We start from the raw sequence: 24,414 nt of genomic DNA, 5'->3' as shown, positions 1-24,414 counted from the left end.
TAATAATCAAAATTGTAAAAAAATTTTTAAAGCACTAACAACAGTTTAGTTTGATATTTTTATTTCAAATTTCATTTTCTCTGCTAGGGGGCAAAAACAATCAAAGGATGTACTTTTGAATAAAATAGAATTATTTAATGACTTCAGCAGTTACCGTGTGTTCATGAAGCGTTCTATTACTCTCTTACATATTTCATCACTTGGTCTAAAAAAATGCAAACACATTCAAAAAGGATGACGACATATATTAACAACACACGGATACATATGGTTGTATAAACCAAATGACCTTGTTCCAGATAAGATCATTATCCTGAGCAGCCAGACGCCAACAGTGAAGCATTTTATTCCACTCCTATTCCAGAAATTACTTTTCTCCCAGGCACATGGAAGCCTCTAGCTGTTGGCAAAATTGGACTTAGTTTGCTTGGATGAGTGTCCATCAAAAATAGGATCAGTCCACCTTTTGTTCTGCTTTAAGATGCTGCAGTGCAGCAGTAGCTTCTTCTCTGGCTTTGTAACCCAGGAGTTCTGTCTGTAGCTCCCCAGGCTTTGGTGGGATATCTGGTATACTCTAAAAAACAACAACAACAACAACAAAAGCAAGTACTGTTAAATATACTGAAAGACATGGCCTGTTTATTTGGGTGATGTCGTAGTTTCTTTTAATTCCCAATTATTCCAATTAATTGTATAACTGGTCAAATGTTGATAACATAATGTCACATCAACATATTTTCAGCATCTACAGTGACACTCTACAGTAACAAAATTTCTTTAGGCAATCTGAAACAACAGTCAAAGTCTGACTTTAGTGTTTGTATTTTTGGAGCTTATTCTCACACAGCAGTGGATGAATGAAAGCAAATTGTTTAAAAAAAAACTGACTGGTCTATCCCTAACGGACATATCTATGACCATAAGCCCATTTTTGAGTAAAAGCTATCTGTCAAAAAGGACTATGTGTAATAACAGTGACAATACACTACACCATCTAGTTGTATGGTGGCACATTTATTTGGATTTTGCAAACTTTTCAAAAACCTGAAAATGATAATCATGATAACTTCAATGCATCCCAACACGTTTTCATAACCAGAACATCTACAGAAAAAAACAGACTGTGGAAAAAGGTCAGTTCTGTTCCTCACCAGATCAGGTAGGTAGTACTGATGGACAGCCTGTGCTCCTGCAAACATGGCCAGTACACTGGCACCAAACATCCTCAGGTAGCGGGGCCAAGACACACCAGCTGGCATCTTCACCTGGAAAAAGAGGAAGAGATTACTAGCTAGTTCATCATTTTAATGGAATATATATTCATACACACATATTATACATGGACTGTATAGGATTGCTAACCACCTGCACACTGTGAATGTTTGTTAGCACTGCTGTAACAGTTAACGTTACTAGGGCTAAAACTTTAAAGAACAGAAAACAGAGACAGAGCGACAGACATAAACTGACAAGAAATGACGCCCGTTAGACCTTACCTTGTACAATTAACTGTCTCTTAAATAAATTACCGTAACGTGAAGCTAATTTTCACCATTTTAAACCCAACTGCCTGTCATTGGGACACACAAGCAGGTCATGCTGTTTCGCTAACCCGGAGATAATTATAAACGGGCAGTGAGCTCTTACTCTGACCACATTTACGGAGACCAAAAGTTAAGATTCAGTTTACCGTCGCCTGTTCGTGCGTTTGCTGTGGGATCCGCTTTTGTAAACATATTGCAATTGCTTTTTTTTCTCTTTTTCTTTTTTCTCTAGCTTGAATAAAAAAAAAACCCACATGCTTTCTATTCCATTATTTCCAGGCTACTATGAGACGTAGGTTAGGTTCATCTAACTTTAGCCTTTTTTGGTGAACAGCTAAACTCGCTATTTGTGTAATAATGTGCCTTTTGAACTTGCTTTGTTGCACCAGTACAGTTACATTAGGAGAGTTGGAGGAAAAAAGTAAATACTACTGTAGATAACAGGGTTCAGATATGGATTTCTTTTTGACTGCTTTTATTAAATACGTTCAGATGAACAGGGCAATGTATATTAACAATAAAACAAGACAATGATATATATTAAGAGACAAGGCAATCATAGAAATTGCAGAGACAGATTAGACTAGGACAAATAAAATAAAACACAAGACAATAAAACAAAAGAAGCAGAAAGCACATTTTGTGAGGGAGATATAAAGTAATATATAGCCTATATATTTCCTTTATGTAACATGTTCAGATGAACAGGTCAAGGTATATTAACAATGATAACACAAGAAAATGATATACATTAAGAGACAAGGCAATAGCAGAAATAATAAAGACAGATTAGACTAGGACAAATAAAATAAAACACAAGACAATAAAACAAAAGGAGCTGAAAGCACATTTTGTGAGGGAGATATAAAGTAATATATAGCCTATAAATTAATAGACTTTTTAGTGAGTTATTTACCAATTACTAAAGAGGTTTTGATAATTGTGAGACAGAGTCAAATAGATGTTGTAATTCAATAGGGAAAAAATGGAAATTGGGAGTTTTTAAGCGTTTTAGCTTTATGGATGTGAAATATGCCAACAAGACGCAATAGTTTTACAGAATCATTTAAGATAATGCACTTTACACCATATATGTAAAAGGAGTTCCGATTTTACTACGGAGTGATGCGCTGCACAAAAGCAAAACATCTTTGGCGGCTACGGTATAAATTCCTGTTGGTGCTTTCATGAGAGTCGCCATCTAGCGGTAGCTTGTGCGAACACATTCAGACTGTGCATCATGAACTATAACCCCGTGTTTTATAATATTTAAATGAATAAATAACATGTACAGTTTTACCTAATGATTATTGGTCGTAGGCTGTAAACGTATAGTTGTGTAATGTGACTAAGCATCCTAAAGATCATTTTAGTCTGAACCGCGCAGTACACCTCCTGACCAAGAGGTGGCGGTAAGCATTCACTCAACCCGAGCAAAACGTAATGTTGAGCGTTTAAATGGTCTTTGTTTTGTGAGGATTCCCTGCCCCCCGTCTCCTTATTTGAAAACTAAAGCACAAAATGTATGACAGGTATGTTAGTTTGCTCATATACCTTTATGTGTCGCTAATTTAGAGGTAACTTGTGGTTTGAAGATAGCCGTAGGACTGCGTAATGTTTGTTAGCTTAAGTAAAGCTTCCACCTTCCTGTAGCAGCGTCCATCCGTCTTTGTGCCAGCAATGCCCCTAATGTGCTATAATCTTCACACAGCTCCTCTCTCCAGTGTTTATTAATGCGTTTGTCAGCAGAATGAATGTTAATTTATTCAAATAAGTCAACAGTTAAGATGGAAGAAAACCAGTATACATCATTGACGGTTCCCACGGATTATTTTCAGCAGTGGTGAGTTGGTGTTGGAGGTGGAAGGTCCTGGGAAACTTCTTATGTTTTCTCCTCGACGTCTTCATTTTCATGCATGAGATGCAGAAAAATAAATAGCATTTGACACACTACATCACACATGTACTTTATATTTAGGCTTGTGGCAAATGATAGTGTAATTATTAAGGGTAGTACCCTGTCGAAATGTAATACAATGTTCCTCTAAATGAACATGTGGATAATAATGAAGGTTGTGTAACAGTAAATGTAATAATTGCCAGTTAATTTTACAATGTGATGACATAATATTACGTATAAATAAAACATATTTTTTAAATTACTGCATTATCCTGCAGTTATTACACGACCACTTGCTACAGGCTTCATAAATACACCCACAGTGGCTCTCATTCAGCGTCTTTGCCAACTGTGGAATGGGTACAGCCTGAAAGTAAACTTTTCACACGTTTGATCTGTAGACTTCATGTCGATCACAGTCACAATGTATTTGCAAGTCTTATCAGTTGTTTGTATATTTTCATTCCATTCTGTCAGCCTACCTATTTATGGGTGCAGTGAGTGAATGTTTTAGGTTATATTCTCTAAACTAATGAAATAGCCTCAATAAAGGGAAAAACTGCTTGACTTACATACTCTTGCAATGAATGAAATGCAGAGTATACAAACAGGTGTATACCAGAGCATGTATGTTTGTAAGTATTGTGTCTTGTAAGTTTGCCTCACCCACTTGTTCACGCACCCCATTGAACGCCAGACATAATTTGTCTTCTCTTGCCGTGTCCAGATCCTGTTTCGTTTTCTTCCTTTGCTCACCTTCCTCTTCTTCTCTTTAACCTTCATCGTCCTCCTTCTCTTTTCTTCTCCCACGCACCCTCTCTTTTCTAGGTACCAGTCCAGCCAGCAGCATCCTGAGGCGCAGTATGTAATGCCGTATCACAACATGGGCCATTACACAGAAGGTCCCAGAGATGATCTCGTCATGGCAGAGCTGTCTGTCCACCGGGAGCCCCCTCTTTATCAGGACCCTCTTTATCAGAACTGTCCCCCTGCCCAAAATCACTACCAGGACCTGACCTACCAGCAGAACGTCAGGGAGCAGCAGCAGCAGCAGCCTCCTGCACATCAGCACCACCCTCAGCATCAACATACAGTACAGCAGCAGGAGCAGAGTGTTCAGCACCAACCTCAGCCTGCCGGTCCACCTCAAGGTATGTAAGAGATTATTAATCAAAGTAATTCTGTCCCACACATAAAATAGTTTTTGCTCACATCTACTGTATTTTAATATGCTGCTATCCTTTTTTCTAGCAATACATCTGTCAGCCTGTACTATATTTTGCACATGCTGCATGGTATGATTTGGCAATGATTCTCTGGAATAATTTGGGGAAATAATCTTAAGCAGAAAAAGACATCATAAAATGTAAATCAAAATTTTTGTCTTTTTTTTCAGCCAAGCAGCTGCCCTTCAAGCCTCTATCTACGTGTTTTCTCTAATGGCCGTGACTGTGCTTGTGAATTCAATAACAGGTGTTTTTTATCTTTTTATCAGTCACCGTCATACACGTTCTTTCTCTCTTCCCTAGTTGTGACACCAGTGAAGAAGAAGAGAGGCCGGCCTCCTAAGCAGCAGGCGGAGGACGGCAAGGCGCAGGAAGAGGAGGATGAGATTGAGGCCGCCAAAAAAGCCAAGAGGGCTCTCAACCGCTTTAACGGCATGTCAGTGGCTGAGGTTATGGCCAAAACCCTGCCAGACGTTATTACCTACAATCTTGACATTTTGATAGTGAGTTATTTACTGGGGGCATTTTTAGAATTTATGTATTTGTTTATTTGAATAAGTACTGAATTAGAGGTTTTTGTGCCAGTTGTTTAAAAAAAAAAAGAGAGATTTACACCAAGTGTGTCTATGTTGTAAGGTTTCAGTCACAAAAAAATTCTTATTTTTAGGTCTGTTGCCATGGTAACACATTCATGTTTCTCCTCAGATTGGAATTAACCCAGGACTATTGTCAGCCTTCAAAGGACACCATTACCCAAACCCAGGAAACCATTTCTGTATGTTGAAATTCAATTGCATTACTGACTACAGGAAATGCAATCCAGCTTTCACTGTTAACTTCTTCTACTTTGTTGGACCCAGCATGGGTCCATCATTATCTACACATTTATTGCAGCTCAGATTTGTTCAAACGCATCATTTTAAGTACAGATCCCAGAGCTTCCAGCGATACAAAACATGTCATGCTGAATTACAAAGAAATGTTATATAGTTATTTAAATATACTCAAGCTTTTGTTTTGATGTATTGGTGCAGTCATAAAAATTTTGTTTTGAGTTTGAATATTTCACTCACACAACTGAATGTGCAGTATGCGTGACAGTGTTGTGCCATGTTGGAAAATATTTCCAAGAAGTTTTTTAAAGGGTCGTCAAAGGGGAATATCAACATTTATGGGGTCAATAGAAAAGGTATAAATGCCATTTAATGTTGGTTTTTGGCAGACAGTTTTTCAAAATGAGAGGTTGCTAAAATCAGGGTGCACAATGATTTCATAATCTTTTACTTGTAGCTCCTCAAGATTATTTATCAGACTGTTTCTAAGTATTGTAGGCACACAATTTTTTCTCTAAAGAATCTTTTACATATATAATATTAGTCTTTTTTCTGATTGTACTTTATGTTTTTTGCACTGTTTATTGTTATGCTGATAAAGCAGCTAAGTATATTTGATGCTGGTGCTGTCATTCACTTTACATCAATCCCAGCAGATCCAGTATCAGCGCAGCACATCATTGTACAAAAAGAAAACATTTTACTGATTGGCCAAAACCGTAAAAAGTAATTATGCTGGAAAACAAACCTGCACATGGTCCAGCTGTGTGTGCTTTTAAAAAAAACTAGTCAGTTTCCAGTGTTGAAATGTATTTTGTGCGTCACTTAATTTTCAACTGTTCTTTTCTATCCAGGGAAATGTCTGTTTCTTTCCGGTCTAACTGACCAGCAGCTCAACTACATGCATGACCAGAGTCTGCCAGAGAATTATAGCATCGGCTTCACCAACATGGTAGAGAGGACTACACCTGGCAGCAAGGATCTCTCCAGGTGAATTAAAAACACATTGATCTATTTAGTATATAGAAATGCTTTTATACAGAATGATTCAGAGTTTGTGCAACAGTTAGACTAAGCCTGAATTCTAAGATAGATAATATTTTTGTGGATGTACATTTTTGTGCCAGTAAGGAGATTCGTGAAGGAGGCCGACAGTTACTTGACAAGCTGCAGAAATACAAGCCATTAATAGCAGCTTTTAATGGAAAAGGTAAAATTAATAAACTACTTTATGTATTTAGATGGCTTATTCATAAAGCCACTGGGTCAGTTTAACAGTGTATTGACATTTGTTTTTTCCCAGGTATTTATGAAATCTTCTGCAAAGAAACATTTGGTGTGAAGGCGAAGAATCTCGAGTTTGGTCTACAGCCCTACAAAATTCCAGAAACTGAAACCGTATGTTGAAGCAGTATCTGGATTACTTAAAATATACTCAACCATAGGTTAACTCAAAAAATTAATAATCCTCATTGTATCCTTTCCTTTTGTCTAGGTGTGCTACTTGATGCCATCATCAAGCCCCCGCTGTGCCCAGTTTCCTCGAGCACAGGATAAGGTGCATTTCTACATCAAGCTGAAGGAACTGCGAGACCAGATGAAAGGCCTGGCACCCAGCCACGAGGTGGAAGAGACACAGTACTCGTTTGATCTGCAGCTAGCTAAAGGTAAACCGTTGGATTATGATTTATTTTGTGGCTATTTTTGGATACAAAGATATACCTGCTTATTTGGATTTTCTGAAACATAAGCAGGGTACAGTTTTGTCATTTTTGTTCACACACAAATATGTATATGTCTTTGATAAAGATCTAACTCCTTGATGTTGCGTTTGCTCTGCAGAGGATGCTAAGAGGCTTGCAATTAAAGAAGAGCAGGTGGATCCAGAGTATGAAAGCTGCAGTGTGCTGCATGATGACGTGAGGCAAAGCAGCAACACCTCCAACTAAGAGAGACTGAGGAGAGGTGAAAGAACAGGCCTGTCTGCTGTAGCACACAGGTAGTGTATTTACCATGTAGTTCTAATTCAATTTAGCAGGAACTACATGGAATCTTTTTATTTATAGAAAAACTACCAATAGTTTCAGGTGCAATTAATGTAAGTGTAAATAATGACTCCAATCCACTGTGACTAATAACCTATCTAAAGCAATTAAGAAGTCTGTTGATTTTTTTATACATTATTAAAATGAAGTAAACTAATGACCTGATCCACCCTGGAAGTAAAAATGGATGTGTCTATCCCAAAATAAATGGCATGGTGTAAAATGTTTTTTTCAGTAATGTGAAAGGTAGCCTGTGGAGTCTTTGACATCTACGAGAAGTTATGAGCAGGTGCCTGTTTTGTATGCCTCATGCATGTGCATGTGGGTTGGCACTGTACTACGCACATTCATGCCAATGGGTTCACATCATACCACTGATCAGTAATTAGTTGTAACAAGCCAAAACAAGTAGCAATGCATGGGCAAAGAAAAGAAACAAAATTACATAGATTTAAACAGTACAGGTCACTTTTAAAAAAGAAAATCAGCTTTGCAAGTGTGTTTGTAGGAAGGAAGGAATTGCATTCACCGTGATTTTAGGCCCCAAGGATATACTAAATGTAAACATAACTTTTGTTTGTTCTTAACTTTTGTTTGTTCTATTTATATATGTATTTTCTTCTGTTGCAATATGTCTGCACAACACAAACCTGGAATAAGGCACATCTCTGTCTGTCTGTAAATATCTGCGACGTTGTTCTTTCTCTGCAAATAGTTGTATTATTTTTCTCTATTCTTTTTATATTCTTATATAACTTGCATTGTTTATTCCATATTTATATATTTCTAGATTTATTTATGTCTACTGTATGTTTGTCTACGTGTAGCACCTTATCACCAAAGCAAATTCTTCGGATGTGTAAAACACTACTAGGCAATAAAGCTCCTTCTGATTCTGAAGAAAACTCCACAGGGCACCTTTAAGCGTACATAATTTGCAGTAAATTACATAAAACACAAGCACTGCCATGGTCCTTTTTTTAAAATATCTTGGTGGTTTCTAGAAATAAAAATAATTTGCTGAACTATTACTAATGTATTGGTTCTGGAAGCAGCACAATCCATTTTTATTGTGCTATCTTGCAGAAATGGATATTGTAGGCCACTCAGCCGCCAACATGACATGGAACCACTGTAGCTGAAGATGTTCACTCAACAGATACCAGATATCAGCTCTACTAGTAGCATGATGCATCAATGGGGGTAAAAAAAACCTCTGATGACACCACAAGAGAAGAGGAGTCTTGCAGTTTACTGTGGCATCGCAATGTGACGCACAAGGGAAAAAGTTCCCACAACAGTTACATTTTTTAACTCTCAAACAAACTGTGCATGTTTTTGGTGTTATTTTATATCACTATTTATTGCATTTTGTATGGTACGTGTGTCCAGTGACTTATTTTTGTATTTTAAAAAAAGACATTTTATGATTTATCACATGTATAAATATGTAATTGTACTCTGAATTTCTAATCTGTAATTACAGAGTTATTAAATCTTTTCTAAAGCTGGCACTTTTATTGTCTCATTGCTAAAGTCATTCATGTGACTCTGTAATATTTAACCTGTAATGTAAGTAAACGCACACAAGCCATCGGAAGGTATGGTTAATGCTTTTTCTTGAGTCGATTTCCAAAGCTCTATAACAAGAGCAGGAAGATGTGGATATTTAGATGATTCATTCACTTACTGACTTGTTTTCCTTCCCAGCAGCCGTATATTCAATAGACCAATGCATAGTATAAATTATACATATAGCTGTAGACAAACACCAAAATTTAAAAAGCTAGAAAGAAAACCTGACATCCAAACCTCAATGACACCTTTAATACAAATTTCTGGCAACAGTATGTACAGGGCAACTGTTTTATTGAATACAACTTTAAAGAACAGCAACTGTTTTTGAACTTAGGCTATATAAAAGTGTTATATCATTTATATGTAACTGTGCATTGTACATATCTGCTTAGCACTACAGTACTATGTGTAAATTAGTTTAGCATTTAAAATAATTAATGAAATTAAATCTAATTTTGTGCTCACAGTAAAGTAAGATATGCCTTCATATTTACTGCTGTAAAAAAACATCAGTGATGTATTATCAGGTTGTATTAACTTATTTTGCACAACATATTGTTTGTAACAGAAGTGTAAAAAGAAGAAATACAGGTCAATAAAATTGCCCGGTTGGAACCTGAGATGTGTAAGATACACCAAGAGTTTTTAAAACCAAAGTTATAAGTGGAGCTGTTATTATTTTCATTTTAATTAATTATGTGTTTTAGAAAAACACTGAAACTATGCTTTAACCTGTCATATTTTGGATTACAGGAGTAGTGGTAGTTGTACTCACCATAGTTGTTGTTGTACTCACCTTAGTGGGGAAAAACCCATCCATCGTCAACAGCTTATCCTGCGTACAGGGTCGCGGGGTGGGTAAAAATAGCAGGCGAAATTAGTACTTAAAAGCTGAACCCTTTAAACGCCTCAGACTATCAGCCAATCGAAAACAAGTCTCACGGAGTTTAAAAGTCGAGTAGCTCATACCAATGCGAAAATAGGTGCGTGCCGTTTTGCTTGTTTTCGTGTTTTTCATTGCAGTTTACACTAAAAACACCGCATTCCGATATGTTTGTTGAAGAATGGACATAATGTGCAAATAATTTCGTTGGAGTATTTTTTCTTGTTTATAGCCAAAGATATTTTTTCTTTTTACGTTTTTACACCCCTACGTCTCATACTTGAGATCTTCCGGTGTCAAAGTTGAACGGCAGTGCTGTCAAGTCTTTGTTGCCTGTGTTGCACCTCATATGTTGTGAATAGAAGAGCGGGGTAGATGGGAAAAAACTGTTATTTGTACAGAAGAAACACGTTTAACCCGTACACCCAACAGGTTCGTAGACGTTTTTAATTACTGCTAAATTGTGTAAAATTCTCTCTCGAGGAATCTCTTGTGGGAAGCGGAACCATTCATCCATACAAAGTTAGCTGAACAGCTAGCTGCTGGCTAACATTAGCTGCACTTGTGGCACAGCTACTGAACCGCTGTTAACAATACCATTCATATTATCACCCGAAATACTAAACGGTTATAAGTGAAGTGTGATAGCTACAAACTCGTACCTTTTATTCTGCTAGCATTGTATTCTAAACCTGGTTTAAAATGGCAACTTTTTAGCTGGTTTTCATTCGGGTTTAGCTTGTTAGTTAGCATAGTCATGGATGAGGAAGAAGCATTTTAGCAGAATTTGTCGTTTAGGATATCTATTGTTGTACTTTTCATAAAATAGGGTCTGCATAGTAGTGTTTTAACATCGTTTTAATGTGTATGCACCATCTAAGTTATCCTTTTGTTGGTATTTTTTTATGTTATGGTTGATCATTTGTTGTTAACTCTACAGTTTGTATACAATGCCCTGGCACATGCATTCAGTTTCATACAATGACAGACTCTTAATATGCTAAAACACGTGTACATCACCTAGCTGTATTTCCTCAATATGCATATTGATTTATTTAATAAAGTCAAACCACCCAAAAGATGGAAGAAAAGCTGAATGGATCATTCCCTGTTGTCTCCCCGGAGTATCTTCATCAGTGGTGAGTCTTCCTCCTCATCACAATGTGGCCATACAGGTATCAGATCAGTAAACCTCTAAATGGTAAAGTGTGATGAAAATGAAATGAAAGCATGTGCGCCCAGTTGACCTTTTGATTTTTGTTTTACCATTGTTTTCATAACATACCATTTGGTTTGTGCACCATGAAAAAGGATTAAAGTGATGTGTATGTTGTTTTGTTATAGGTTGTTGGCATTTTAATGTAGTTTAATACAGGGAGAATACAGCAAAACATCTTGATGGTGGAATGTCTTTCCCCTTAATATGATGTGAAGCTTTACTATAGTCTCTTTGATTCAATGACGATTGTTGACTGGGGAACTAACAGTGTGGGTTTTCAATGTGGTGTGAAAATAAGTTGCAAGCAGCTCTGCCAAGTTGCCAGTTTAGCTAAAACCTAATGAGGACATACAACAGACCTGCAATAATACCTACCATTGTCAAGGTTATAATGTTCCATTTTAGTTAAAATTGTTTAAAAGAGGTGTTGATTCAACTTTATGGTCATTTTAAAAGCTGTAGTTTGACGGACTGTTGAATTGTATTCCGTTAAACAAAAAGCTGTTTCCAGTATTTAGTTCATAAAGCTTGATACCTCTCAAATGCTTTCAGCTAAATTGGCAAACTAAGAACAGTTTGCAGGGTTATTAAATTAACCTAATATTGGGTTCATCTAATAAACTAATAAACAATTCGGACCTAATAATTAAGTTGTGAAAAAGGACCACATCCTTGTGAGGCGATTATGAGGGTGGTGATGGTGGATAAGACACATCTCTTTGGTGTGGTGAGACCCGGGTTCAATTCCCACTGTGACATAACCATCAATGTCAAGCAAGACACAAACCATAATAAATAATAATAAATAAAGACTAGTTGCTCATGTTGACATGTATAGCAATTGTAAGTTGCTTTGGATAAAAGTGTCCGCTAAATGAATAAATTTAATGTATCAGGATTAACTGACTCAGCAATTGTAGGAGAGAGTGCATCAGTTATGCTTTATTAATTTATCAAACCAAATGATCAATGATTTGAAAACAAAAAACATAACGGCACATAGGCAACAATGCAAACTGGTCCAAGTCAGGTTGAATCCCACAGCACATCCCATCACGATTTCACTTAATGTATTTATAATTTCCATGTTTTATTTTTCTTATTAATTCACCACAGGGTTCAGTCTGCACAGCAGTTTCAAGCTCTCCAGGCCCAATATTCAGGCTTCAACTCCAACAATCAGTATCACTACCCGGAGGAGCAGACGGGAGAGACAGCCGTACCACACATGGCTAATCCAGAACCTATGATGGATCAACAGGAACCTGCCAACCTGGCAAAACGTACTATGATCCTTTTTGAATGAAACATCCTCACTCATAGATGAGCTGGTTCTGGTCCCAGATTTCTTAATTTGTCTTTAAGTATTGACTCAGTGTGTTAACTGAAGGTGTGCACAATGATGTATGAATGATAAGATGTGATGAAAGTCTTGTAATACTGTATAACATTAGCATGCTTGCTAGTAAGCATGATTTCGAAGAAAAGCTTTGTGTAAGTAAGTGACAGCCTTGCTAAATGTATTTAGCGTTCTCAAGTAATTTGGAGTAGTGGGGGTTTGCAGTGAAGTTTTCTATGCTTCTGGACACTCTAAAGTGTAATTAAATGGAGTGATATTTAGCACAGTAACATAAAGATGAAGTCTGTCAATAGACAGTTCTTCCTTTTGATATAAACTATGTACTGTTGTATCCCCAGCCAAAAAGAGAGGCAGACCAGCTCAACCCAAGGAACCCAAGGCACCCAAACCACCAAAAGTCCCCAAGGCACCAAAGCCGCCTAAGGACCCAAATGCACCTAAAGCCAAGCCTGGTCCTAAGCCCAAGAAGGCCACTGAGGCTCAGGCAGATGGCAAGCAAGAGAAGATTGATGAGAGCTTCAAGAAGGTGAAGAGGAAAGTTGACCGTTTCAAAGGAATGTCAGAGGAGGAAGTCATGAAAAAAACTCTACCAGACCTGCTGGATTACAACCTGGACTATGTCATTGTAAGATTCCCTGTTCAACTGTTTTAACAGTGGAGCCAAACAGTGTGCTGTCAGGAATGAATTTGAGTTCATAAGCTTAAAAAACATCTGCCATTTTGCTTTTAGATTGGTATCAATCCAGGACTGATGGCAGCTTACATTGGACGGTGGTTTCCAGGTCCTGGAAATCATTTTTGTAAGTTGTGTGACAAGAATGATTTTGAGTTGTATAATAGTTAAGAATGGTTCCTATGCTTGTCTGCAAAACTGATCAGGGGATGGGAAATAGTTGTGGCTGTCCAAAGGTGTTTTCGAAATCCATGAAAGTGTGTGATTCTGTACTATCTTTGTAAGATCCTTTTTGACTTTGAGACCTGTAGAGTGAGGACTTTTTTGTGAGGCGAGGTTATAGTTTAAGAACATTAGAAGTGATTTTTACCTTGCTCTTCTGATAGAGATTAAGCAAGATGCTGTGACATGATCAGTTTGTGAAATGAATGACTGGGCTACTTTTCTATTTCAGGGAAGTGCCTATTTTTGTCTGGATTTACTGAGGCGCAGCTCAACCACATGCATGATACCACCCTGCCTGTTAAGTATAAAATGGGCTTCACCAACATGGTGGCCAGGGCGACACCAGGGAGCAAAGACCTCTCAAGGTAGGCCTACAGACTTATGTGGTGGTGAGGGGGGGAGGGGGGCGGCAAGAGACACTGAAGATGCATCCATGACATCGCTGATGGATTATGATTTTTTTCACTCACTATCATGTTTCATATTACTGGAGCATCCTAACTTATTTGTAACACAGTATTAAAACCATCTTTCTTCCGTCTTCATCTCAACAGTAAAGAGTTACGTGAAGGAGGCACAATTCTCGTAGAGAAGCTGAAGAAATACAAGCCTCTTATTGCTGTTTTCAATGGAAAATGTAAGCACTCCACTACAGAGCAACTGTTACAAAAAAAATATTCGTTAAAGTGAATGAAAGTAATATTTCTGTTTTCTCCCCAAAGGCATCTATGAAATGTTCTGCAGAGAGTTGTTTGGTAAGAAACCAAAGAAACTCGATTTTGGTTTGCAGCCACACAAGATCCCCGACTGTGATGTGGTGAGCACCTGGCTGTTTTACAACTTCATTGGGGATTCCTCAAATATTTAATTTTCCAGATTGGCCTCTGAAAATTTATTTTTTTTCCTACATTTTTAGCTGACCGCAGAGACTAAAGAGATCAGATCAGTACTTGATACCAGTCGAAATACATCAACATCATGGAAAGGATCCCTCCAAGTGACTCCCGATGACGCCCTGGAATCAGAAGTCTTGCTCAAGTTCTCGCTCTAAAATCTCGAGAGAGGCGAGTTGTTGCAGGAAACACCGTTTATTCCCTAATGTTACTCCACACAACAAATTCCTCTCTCCAACTCTGACTCACATCTGCAGCAACACTTTTGCGAGATTTCAGAGCGAGCATTGTCTTGAACAAGACTTCTGTTTGTTAAAAACAAAGGACGTCACTCGTAGGTATCCTTTCCATGTTGTGTGACACCTCGAATAAGAGTCTGAGCCTGTCAGTGGCAAAAAAAGAGGCTGCCGGTTTGCGGCTGCTGGCTGAAGCTATCTACTGCACGGATTCCAAAACCATTTCGATGTCATTTCGACACCAAAATATGTAAAATAGGCCTGATGTTTAAAAATACCACAATTATTCTTTAAGGGTTGAAAAAACATAGCAGTTTCATAAATGAAGAGCTATTACCTTTTGAAGAATTGATTTGAGTCATTTCCCCCTACACAGGCTCTGTATCTGATGCCTTCATCCAGCGCTCGTTGTGCTCAGTTTCCTCGTGCTCAGGACAAAGTCCACTTTTACATCAAACTGAGGGAGCTCAGAGATCAGCTGCAGGGGATCCAAAGAAGCACTGAGATTGAGGAGGTCAAGTACTCATTTAACCTGGAATTGGCCAAGGGTAAGCAAAGTCATCAATGAATGGATGTGTTTTCCTTAAGGTTATTTAACTCATTTCCCCACTTCTAGTGCAGTAAAATACTGCATGAAGAATTAAGCATTTAAAGTAGTGGCATCGTTTGTTTGATTCCCCGTTTCAGTACATCCTGATTTAATCATCCTGACTTTAGTTTGATCTCTGGATCCAGTTCAGATCATTTATTTACTCTTCCCTTTTTTACATCAACAGAGGATGCAAAGAGGATGGCAATAAAGGAGGAGCAGTACGATCCTGGTTATGAAGACGCCTACGGTGGAGTATATGCAGAGAGAGGACCTGAAGGGGGCCAGGCTGAAAGCCAGACCAACGGACACTGTACATTCTCATCTATAGAAAATACAGGTAACACACACATAGTTGAAATGGTTCACCTGTGCAGAGTTTATTCCACTCCTTACATTTTAACCATCTTTTAAGGTAAAAGACTTCAGCATGTTTACATAAACCAGGTTACTTCTTAAACGTCATGTATATGAGAAACTGTTTTTTGTAATCAGGGTCAGGGATCAGAGAACCCTGATTTCCCCTTCTAGATTTCTGCTGGAGAAACAAAGCCAGGTTGTCCAATATCCTGCATAACTGGTTCAGTATACCCAGGAAATCTTTTTGTTATCTGGCTTCACTAAGCCTATTAAGCCTAAAATCCACTGACTCCGGCTACGGTGCGTTACGGCTAGTCAATGCGCCCGAGTCCACCAGCTATGGCCACAGCGCGTCCCAGAAGCGGCTCTCTGCTCCGCAGAGAATAGCTAGTAAGCAACACAGTGCAGCTCGAACCAGGCAGGAAGTCAGACACTTAATGGCAGAGAGAATCTGGTAAATTTTCAAAATATAACACCCTTTGGAGACTCCCGATTGTAAAATGACAATAAACGCGGTTAAACGGACACAAAATGAAATCATTTAACTGCGCAGCCTATTTAATCATAGTAGAAGCACAAAAAGCAAAAACACTAAACATGTCAGCAAAATCAGGCAGGCAAAATGCTCTGATTCTGTAATGTTCCTCCTGGGAAATGCAGCCTGAAGTTGACTGAACAAAACAGGGTCACATAGAGCTGTGGAGAAGGTAAAAGAAGCACAAAAAGGACAAATTAATAACAAGTAAATAACGTGGGGCAGGCTGCACGCTCCGCTGCTGAAACGCTTCTGACACGCTTCCAGTGAATGTAAAAGTAAATGCTCCGTACTTGTATAGAGCCTTTCTAGTCTAGTCGACCACTCAAAGCGCTTTTACACTACATCGACTTTGACGCCGGGCTATGGACGGATAAAAACCGTAGCGCAGCCGTAACGTGCCGTAGTCAGTGGATTCCTAGAGTAACAATCACAATCAGGCTAAGCAGTCACACGACTCTGGCTATCAACTAGGTAAGTCAAACCAGGGTTTCCCAATCCAGCCATAAGTGCTTTCACATAAAAGGGGGCAGTGTCTGCAGCAGATGACCAAACATGGACAAGTCTGCTGGCAGCAGAGCATCATATATTACAATCTAAGAGCAAACTAATATTAAACATATGAAAAAAGTTGAACACATAATCAAGGCGAAAGGCATCACAGACAGAATATCGCAGACTGTGTAAATTCGTAAGTTAATATGCAAAATCTTTGTGTTGCTTAGATGCATTATTATGGCGTGTATGACAAATTTAGCCTCATTCTTTGAGCTTTGCGGTTTGTCAGCATTTGACATTAAGTGGTCATTCAACTCACTTTCAAGAACTTCTCATCACTTCCAAAAATCAGATGAATTTATTTTACGCACTCAAAACAATTCCCAACGTTGTTCTAAATAAGCTTCCTAAAGCAATGAAACTTTATTACAAGGGACAGATGACTGGAAAGTCAAATGTGAGCAACATGCACACTTTTCATGTTGGCAACAGTTTGTCCCCCCTGAAGTGATTCAGTACCTTGAAAAATTCCAGAAGTGTTATTATGTATATGACAAAGGTATAACAATAAACAAAATAGATATCAGTTGTGTCACATTATCCTTAGCAGAAGCTTTCAGTCTGTGTGTTGGCTGTCTTTAAAGGAGCACAGGAGGCGACCACGTCACAGATAGCTGAAGGCCAGCTCCCAGACGGACAGTGGATGACCCAGTCCTTTGCAGATGAGATCCCAGACATCAGCGGTGGTCCAAAGGGGGGCAGCGTATAAGGAAAAGACTTCTTTTGTCAGGTTTAGGTTGTTTTCCTTTTTATTAGTGTCTGAGTGGGAAATACACACATAGATGGACTTTTTAGAGATTTTGCAGAATATTCTTTCTGCACTTTTTATTTTGTTTGTGGACTTGTATACATGTATGATCATCTTCATGGCAGTCTTTTTAAATATGTGAAATCAGGGACTTGACAATGATGCTTGACTGTCCTTGGAGAAGGTCTTGTATTTAAATGTCTGTTTTGCCTTTGTACTGTACTATACTGCACTGTGATGCAGTAAGTGTAAGCATTCATCTCTACTGACAGATAAAACTCCAGATGGTTATTTTATCAGTGTGACTGTAAGATCCTCTATGTGAATTGAGGATTTAGCTAGCATTAATGTTTTTACATTCATGGTGCTATGAACTAACCACAATGCAAAGTGATCACTCAATGAAACCAGACTCATAATGGAGATTTCACAGAAGGAATTTCTGTCAAGCCTTTCAATATAATGTTACAAAACTTAAACAGGTAATATTTTAATCTTTGTTATCACTTTTCTGGTTTAGGAATTTTAGAATTATGATTTGTATGTTTATGAAAATGTCATTCACAAGGAATTTTATGAAACAGTTGTCCATTAAAATGTCCTGATGATGATTTTTCTATATTATTGGATCACCTTCAGTCTTTTCAAGAGTCATAAAGCCTCTTGGGTAAGCTTAGAGTGCCAGAGATTTGTCTGTAAGAAATTCATAAAATCAACATGCTTTTAAACACACTAAACCCTGGATAACGACTTATCGTTGAAACTATCACTTTTTATGTCAATGCTTACTTTATCAATGCTTAAATTAAGTCTCTTAAATTATTTTATGTACTGTTCTCGGAATGCTGGTTATTCAACAGCAAGTTATGCTCATTTACTTGAAGTTTGGGGTATTCTTTTTAAAGCACGATGCCTGGGAAAAGTTAGGTAAAGCTGGCCTTTCTGAGTCGATACACAGGAGTCAGAGAAATCCAAACAAACAAGCATTTCTTCTTCTACACAACAAATGTCATTCATAAAAAAGTTTAACATTTGCAATTATTTTCTTTCAAGATCATTTTCTAAAGGCTGTTTGCCTTTATTAGACATTGATAGCTGGAGAGAGACAGGAAATGCAGCAAAGGGCCCGGGCCACTGTGGTAAGGACTTATCCTTAGTACATGCAAGCTACTGGGGTGGCTAAAATTATAAAATCTACTACAATCTACTTTTTTGTTTGTTTTGCCTGGGTTATGGTTGATGACACATCTGTTTACTTCTGTGGTTTAAAGTCATCTTGCTACATGAAGAGGTTTTGGGGGTGGATGGACCCAGTGAAGAGTTTTGTTGGAATTCCTGGCGTTTAATGTTTTTGTCTCCTGCTGTCTGGGTTCTGAGGTCTGAATTATAGGACCTGCTGCTGCAGCGCTGCTCTGGAAATGCACTGGAGAATACAAAGATGAGCATCACCAAAAATAAGAGTAGTTTTGCAATGTCATCTATTTATAAAGTGGTGTTAGTTAAACAGCTGCAGTGGCAAAGACGTGTATATTAAGAATAACCGATAATTACCAATCCAATAACAGAGATCAAAATTTATTAATTTGATTAACTCGAGGTTAATTTTATTAAATTTGCAAGTGCACACACCTGTTAGGTTCCTTGCCTTCGCTGTTCCATGTCAGCCTGCAAAGTTCTGCAGTCGACGTCAGCAGTCTGCTAGTCGCTGCACAGCCTGATATCATGCTGTCACAAGAAAAGAAAAATATCATAAGTATAAAAAAATGTAAGTGATGCCACTGATTGTTGTTAAAGTAATTTTCCCAGTGCAGAAAGGAGCAGGATATTAAGTTATGTTGCTTCATCTCCTTCCCTTTTGGTTGCATAATCAAAGCACTTTACCTTTTGGTGAGTAAGAAGGTCAGTTCAACAGGAAGCATTAGGAAGGTCAGCAGATACATAAGCACTTTTGCTGGAAGGAACTTAATGAGCTGAGACCACTGAGTGCTGCCATCATGACTGTCCCTGCATGCCTCACACAGCACTAACACACACACACACACAGTGGACATCACACCAACTTATGTCTGTGTCATAATAGTTATATTACCTGTGAGATATTTTGTACTTGGGCTCAATCCAAATTCATTTATCACAAGAAGTATCCTCTTAAGATTCACATTTCCAGTGATGATTCTCCACTGAGGAGCTTCACAGTGGTGGTTAAGTGCTTTGCTCAAAGGTTAAGGGCAAGAAGGGCATTCATTATTCTCTTTCCTATTCCCTTTTTTGTATCCTTCCTGGGAATTTTTACCCGTGTCCTAGGAACAAGTTTGATTCCAATAAACCAAGTCCTTACATTTAATCATCACTTATCCTTTTTCGGTTTTCTAACTAAACCCTTTCTGTGACCTGCTGATTACGAGCAAGTCCCACATGTCCTCCTTACCTTTCTTGAAGCTAACTGGGAGGTTCTCTATGACTTTCTGGTCCAGCCATAAATGATCTTCCTGTTGCTGAGGGTTTTGTCCATTCAACAGTGTCGTCTTTGACTCTTCTGCTTGCTCACAGCAAGCAGGTCTGATTGCGTCTCTCTCCGCCACCAAACTGGTGGTAAGATGCTGCCCAAGCAGATCTATCACAGACAGTTGAGTTAATATAACATGTGTTGGTTGTTAAGATCAAATAGACTCAGTCGTGAGGAGGATGCATGTGTTGGAGCTCACCTCTTTCACTCAAGAAAGAAAGAGCATCCTTGTAACCGTTGTGACAGATTTCAGCAAGCTTCTGTTAAGAACAAGTGGAAATCATGAAGGTGTGTTTGCTCTTTTAAATTACAGAGAACTGCTACGCATCACAAGGTCCATTTGTCTTTTACATTTATTCATTTAGGTGACGGTGACGCTTTTAACCAAAGCGAGTTTCAATTCCTAAGTATGTCAGAGGTCGCACTCCTCTGGAGCAACCAGGGGTTAAGTGTTTTGCTCAGGGACACATCAAAGTCATGAGTCTTATCAACTGCGCCATTGCCAAACTTAATACATTACATTTCTTGGTGTGACAAAGATTGTTATATTAAAGTAAAATGACCCACCTCAAGTCTGGGAGAGAGGAAGGATGTCCAGACCCGGTACACATTGCCTGTGTTGACCTGGATGCTAACGTTGCCATAGTGAACCTCTAAGAAGTTGAACGTGCCCTCACTGGGGCAGATGTCGCTCTCGCCAGAGAAGGGGGCCATAGTGATGGTGTTTCTCTGCTCGAACAGAGGCATGTTGTTGCTCAGGGCTCCATCCATATAGAGCTGAGAGGAAGGAGAACTGACTGAATGTTGATTACTGTCTCAGATGGCCGCACAGATTCAAAATGTGCAGCTTAAAGGGTTTGATAATGTAATTATTATTACATTCTTGATGACAAACATTTGGATGTGACTGAAAAAATGTCACTGCATCTATATATCAACGGATGGCTAACGTTAACATTTAATAATGTTTAGCAGGAGAGTAATTTGACATCATTGACTGTTCTCATATTGCCCGGCCACAAATTATTCTGAACTGATCCTACTCTTCAAATCCATTAAATCCATGTTTTGAATTTAATAATGTATCTTAAGTTATTGATTTCCTACATTACTTAGATTCCCTTTTGTAAATTTCAGAAAAGAAGCATGAATTTGTTGCATTCAGCTGTGAGTTAAAGTGTCTTACTAGGAAAATAGTAAGAAAGACAAAGCAACAGCCTTTAGAGATGAGAAAATCTTCAAATATTATCTCCAAACTTCAATGCTTTCTGGTCTAATGAGTCAACTGTCAGTGGGGGAACTGGTACTCCTGCTGTTCTTTGTTTTTTTCCCTATGTGACTGTTAAACATGGAGGCACAATGGCAGCTGTAAAAACAACACACAGTCCTTTTATGTTTAAATGTTTGAATCAAAATTATGTTTAAAGCTAAAACATTATGTACTCCATTGTAGCTGTGTTGCAAGTATTGGAGTAAAATAAACAAAACAAAAGCCCAGAAATGGTCAAGTAGTAGAAAGAACTGTAATGTGGGACCAACACAGTGTTGTGTAATGACCCTAATGAAAACCGCAAGTCAAAAGGTGTTGGTCTCACAATGAAGTTGGTATTTCAACTACAAGTGTTGGTGGAGTTTTGACCTATTCAGATTTTTTCCTTCTCTGTGCATCTTGCAGAAGGTGATGTGCCAGAAATTCCTACTCTGGATTTTTACCCCTGTTTATGTGATTCATACATTCTGATTACAAGGGCTTTAAAGTATATAAAATGTATGTTCTTTACTTTCAAGCCCTTATGATATTACTATAATAACAATATACTGTATAACCATTTCCTTCTAACCCTTTTACAAAAATCTAAATTAAAAAATGTACAAGATTTCTAGGCCTACTCACCACTCCACGGTATGAGGGTGGCATGAAACCACAGTAAACAGGGAAAAAGCAGCTGCACATGAGAACCTGCAAAGGAAGACAAGGCAGGATAAAACTTCAGGTATTAGACTCGCAGCTCCTGGCATTTGCTGGAAGACTGTCAGCACAGATGCTATGAAGTCAGACCAGGCTGCAAAAAATGTTTTGTACCCCTCTTAAATCTGTTCTACCTGAATGAGCTCCTCTCTGCTGTCGAACTCTGACACCAAAATGTTCTTCCCATCAGCCAGTCTGGTGAGGGACACGCAGAGCTTTCCAGAGGCCCGAAGGTGGGCGTCTGCTGGCAGCCTCTCCAGCAGGGATTCCCGTACGATCCGCAGCAGACTGAAGGTTGGGTGGAAAACTCCCAGTGTGTGTTTTCTGGCCTCTTTCGCCGTGTTCAATACATCGACACACAACTGTTCTGAGGAGGAAAACTTATCAACATCAGCCTTTGGCTATAGTAATGCATTTATTATGCAGTAAAGGTGAATAAGTGAATGAGAGAGAATTAATAACATGGTTAACTTTAATAAAGTTATCTTTTGATATTGTTTCTGTATTTACTTTAGCTATTTTGTGATTCATCGGGTTCTTTGATGTATTCAAGAAGCAAGCGTTGTTGCTCTGCTGCAAAATGCATTCTGGCTAATGCAGGAAATCAATGACTGACGCATTGTTTCAACTGATTTGTTTCTTATCTCACTGCCCTTTGCTTGTTGCTTTATTACTGTCAGTCATTTTTATCATTTTAGCTTAGGATTTAAGGTTGAGTTGAAAATAAAAATAAATTATTATGGTGTTTTTTGTTTTTGCGATTTTATTTTATTTTTATTGTTTTACTCTGAGTTAATGACTAAGAAAATAGAGCAGAGAGACAGTGAGTGACACGTGCTTTTTCTCATTTGGCCTCCCTTGGCTTTAACTTTGACCTCTGGAATTTGCTCTTACTATTGCACGAACTCTGTGTGTCAGAGAACCTGCCAAGTACAGTGTTTACTCCAAGTATCAATAACAGCACTTTCTGAATGGCCAGGTACCTCATATACTACAGGAAGCAAACATGTGGTGAAAAAAGTGGTGAATAACAAAACAAACTAAAATATTAATGAGGCTTTTACAAGCTACTTGCTAAGTATTTTAGGCATACTGATGATGCATTTGGCAATCATCATGAGACAAACAACAAATTGTCAGCAAAACAATTGAATTATAGAACATGGTGATTTGAGTCAGACGGAAGAAATGTACACTCTAATCTGCAATGTACAGTAAACTCACCAATGGGAATCCCAACTGTCAGAGCTGCAGCCACAAGACAACCAGATGAAGCTCCACAGATTTTAGAGGCTCCATGAACCAGCTGTGGGACCTGCTCAAGGATACAGCTCAAAGCTCCCAGGTAGTAAATACTCCTAAATCCACAGCCTGCAAAAGAGATGTTCCACTCCTCGTCCCAGTTAAACATCTTCTCTGAGGTTACTATCAACTCAAAACCACATCTTTTCAATCATACATCAGAGTTCAGCTGGTGCATTTGGATTCCTTGTGGAACATGTAAACCACTGTCTTATCGTCACTACATTTAGAGATAAAATGGGCAGTACTGTGCTACAGTCTGATATTGCACAACTTGCTAGGCTCAAACGTCATATATTTCAAAACAAAGAACAGGCTGGATACTTCACTTACATGCCATGTGATACAGTTTTCATAACTAACCAACACTATACTGTGTACAGAAGGGAGGCAGGCGGGGTCAAAGGTGGGCATGGGAAAAACAAACATCCTCAGTGTGACTGAACTGACTTATTGCACATCATCATACCGAGAGAAAATAAAGTACAGGTTTGAAAAACTATATTTAAAGGAGCTACCTATATGAAAACAATTCCTATCCAGTCTGTCCAGTCTTCCCACTGACTTATTCAATGGATTATTATTTTCAGATCCTAGAAATACATGTGATAAAATAAAAAACACACACACACACACCCACCACGCTCAACTGAGTAAACCTTGGTCACTTGATCCTTTATGTAGCTAGTAATAAACAAAAAAAGTACGACTAAGATCAATCTCTAATTTGACTTAATATTGTCACACCTACATGTGACATCAGCTGACAATGGTGCATCATAATATGACAGTACGTCAGTACAAGTTGATAAATAGACTATTATAAAAAAATCAATAAATGAAATGTATAAATACATATATAGCAAAGATCCAACTTTGAGTAGAATCGAGTTTGTTTTTCTATCTTCCATCAACTGAAATTACGATGTTGTGCACAGTGAGTTTAACTACTGCTGCCTTTTGCTCCTGAGCGGTGAGAGTGAACCAGAAGAGTAAAGATTCAGGCTGGAAGACTAAAACAATGAGCTCAAAGATCCAATAAGCTCCAATAAGCTGAGGGGAACTGCAGTCATGTCATAATTCTCAGTGGGATAGCGCCACCGCTCATATTACACACAATAATAATAATAATAATAATAATAAGGTTAAGTAGGCAGGACCTCAAGAAAACAAATATAGTGCAGTTAGTACTACTATGCAGTTGCTTACTGTATCTGAGATCCCGCTGACAT

The 24,414-nt window shown here is 38.3% G+C and overlaps 4 protein-coding genes across 8 annotated transcripts; 2 read left to right on the top strand and 2 right to left on the bottom strand.

Moving 5' to 3' along the window:
- Nucleotides 1-48: 48 nt before the first annotated feature.
- On the bottom strand, nucleotides 49-1,641 carry cunh12orf73 (chromosome unknown C12orf73 homolog). Its single transcript, XM_038706979.1, has 3 exons — nucleotides 1,497-1,641; nucleotides 1,152-1,265; nucleotides 49-574 (listed from the first exon to the last, which is right to left on the bottom strand). Exons 2-3 carry the CDS (start codon nucleotides 1,257-1,259, stop codon nucleotides 455-457), a joined length of 228 nt encoding a protein of 75 aa, XP_038562907.1. The 5' UTR covers nucleotides 1,260-1,265; nucleotides 1,497-1,641; the 3' UTR covers nucleotides 49-454.
- A 1,322-nt stretch (nucleotides 1,642-2,963) lies between these two features.
- On the top strand, nucleotides 2,964-9,062 carry tdg.2 (thymine DNA glycosylase, tandem duplicate 2). 3 transcript variants are annotated; one of them, XM_038706727.1, is made up of 10 exons: nucleotides 2,964-3,076; nucleotides 4,273-4,595; nucleotides 4,974-5,173; nucleotides 5,376-5,445; nucleotides 6,358-6,493; nucleotides 6,631-6,713; nucleotides 6,807-6,901; nucleotides 6,999-7,170; nucleotides 7,346-7,502; nucleotides 8,635-9,062. In XM_038706727.1, the coding sequence occupies exons 1-9, from the start codon at nucleotides 3,066-3,068 to the stop codon at nucleotides 7,450-7,452; spliced, it is 1,197 nt and encodes a 398-aa protein (XP_038562655.1). In that variant the 5' UTR covers nucleotides 2,964-3,065; the 3' UTR covers nucleotides 7,453-7,502; nucleotides 8,635-9,062. The 3 variants fall into 3 exon arrangements, with proteins under 3 accessions (XP_038562655.1, XP_038562656.1, XP_038562654.1); XM_038706728.1 differs by having other exon boundaries at nucleotides 3,015-3,067; XM_038706726.1 differs by lacking the exon at nucleotides 2,964-3,076 and adding an exon at nucleotides 3,091-3,387.
- A 1,234-nt stretch (nucleotides 9,063-10,296) lies between these two features.
- Nucleotides 10,297-18,024, top strand: LOC119893480 (G/T mismatch-specific thymine DNA glycosylase-like). Of its 2 annotated transcripts, XM_038705680.1 has the most exons (11): nucleotides 10,297-10,441; nucleotides 11,074-11,148; nucleotides 12,345-12,511; nucleotides 12,927-13,213; nucleotides 13,319-13,388; nucleotides 13,716-13,851; nucleotides 14,041-14,123; nucleotides 14,209-14,303; nucleotides 14,992-15,163; nucleotides 15,392-15,544; nucleotides 17,242-18,024. In XM_038705680.1, the coding sequence occupies exons 2-11, from the start codon at nucleotides 11,090-11,092 to the stop codon at nucleotides 17,364-17,366; spliced, it is 1,347 nt and encodes a 448-aa protein (XP_038561608.1). In that variant the 5' UTR covers nucleotides 10,297-10,441; nucleotides 11,074-11,089; the 3' UTR covers nucleotides 17,367-18,024. The 2 variants fall into 2 exon arrangements, with proteins under 2 accessions (XP_038561608.1, XP_038561609.1); XM_038705681.1 differs by lacking the exon at nucleotides 11,074-11,148 and having other exon boundaries at nucleotides 10,317-10,441.
- On the bottom strand, nucleotides 16,937-23,529 carry LOC119893478 (patatin-like phospholipase domain-containing protein 2). 2 transcript variants are annotated; one of them, XM_038705679.1, is made up of 9 exons: nucleotides 23,105-23,524; nucleotides 22,015-22,247; nucleotides 21,806-21,871; nucleotides 20,479-20,688; nucleotides 20,111-20,171; nucleotides 19,834-20,019; nucleotides 19,287-19,428; nucleotides 19,035-19,130; nucleotides 16,937-17,416 (listed from the first exon to the last, which is right to left on the bottom strand). In XM_038705679.1, exons 1-9 carry the CDS (start codon nucleotides 23,289-23,291, stop codon nucleotides 17,410-17,412), a joined length of 1,188 nt encoding a protein of 395 aa, XP_038561607.1. In that variant the 5' UTR covers nucleotides 23,292-23,524; the 3' UTR covers nucleotides 16,937-17,409. The 2 variants fall into 2 exon arrangements, with proteins under 2 accessions (XP_038561607.1, XP_038561606.1); XM_038705678.1 differs by lacking the exon at nucleotides 16,937-17,416 and adding an exon at nucleotides 18,376-18,828 and having other exon boundaries at nucleotides 23,105-23,529.
- Between the last annotated feature and the right edge of the window lie 885 nt (nucleotides 23,530-24,414).

The sequence above is a fragment of the Micropterus salmoides genome, unplaced genomic scaffold, assembly GCF_014851395.1.
Source record: "Micropterus salmoides isolate LMB-PRFRI ecotype aquatic unplaced genomic scaffold, ASM1485139v1 Ms_hic_scaffold_8, whole genome shotgun sequence".
In the NCBI taxonomy this organism is placed as follows: domain Eukaryota; kingdom Metazoa; phylum Chordata; class Actinopteri; order Centrarchiformes; family Centrarchidae; genus Micropterus; species Micropterus salmoides.
The sequence above is the reverse complement of the archived record's forward strand: the minus strand, read 5'-3'. Positions and strand labels throughout refer to the sequence as shown.

Coding starts and splice junctions, on each gene's coding strand:
- tdg.2 (XM_038706726.1), top strand. CDS start 3,299: ATGTTAATTTATTCAAATAAGTCAACAGTTAAGATGGAAGAAAACCAG. Junction 5,446..6,357: donor AAACCCAGGAAACCATTTCT/GTATGTTGAAAT, acceptor TTTTCTATCCAG/GGAAATGTCTGTTTCTTTCC. Junction 6,714..6,806: donor AGCAGCTTTTAATGGAAAAG/GTAAAATTAATA, acceptor GTTTTTTCCCAG/GTATTTATGAAATCTTCTGC.
- cunh12orf73 (XM_038706979.1), bottom strand. CDS start 1,259: ATGCCAGCTGGTGTGTCTTGGCCCCGCTACCTGAGGATGTTTGGTGCC. Junction 575..1,151: donor AGTACTACCTACCTGATCTG/GTGAGGAACAGA, acceptor GTTGTTTTTTAG/AGTATACCAGATATCCCACC.
- LOC119893480 (XM_038705680.1), top strand. CDS start 11,090: ATGGAAGAAAAGCTGAATGGATCATTCCCTGTTGTCTCCCCGGAGTAT. Junction 13,389..13,715: donor AGGTCCTGGAAATCATTTTT/GTAAGTTGTGTG, acceptor TTTCTATTTCAG/GGAAGTGCCTATTTTTGTCT. Junction 15,545..17,241: donor CTCATCTATAGAAAATACAG/GTAACACACACA, acceptor CTGTCTTTAAAG/GAGCACAGGAGGCGACCACG.
- LOC119893478 (XM_038705678.1), bottom strand. CDS start 23,291: ATGTTTAACTGGGACGAGGAGTGGAACATCTCTTTTGCAGGCTGTGGA. Junction 20,172..20,478: donor TCCTCTCTCCCAGACTTGAG/GTGGGTCATTTT, acceptor TGTTCTTAACAG/AAGCTTGCTGAAATCTGTCA. Junction 18,829..19,034: donor GAAGGCAAGGAACCTAACAG/GTGTGTGCACTT, acceptor TGTATTCTCCAG/TGCATTTCCAGAGCAGCGCT.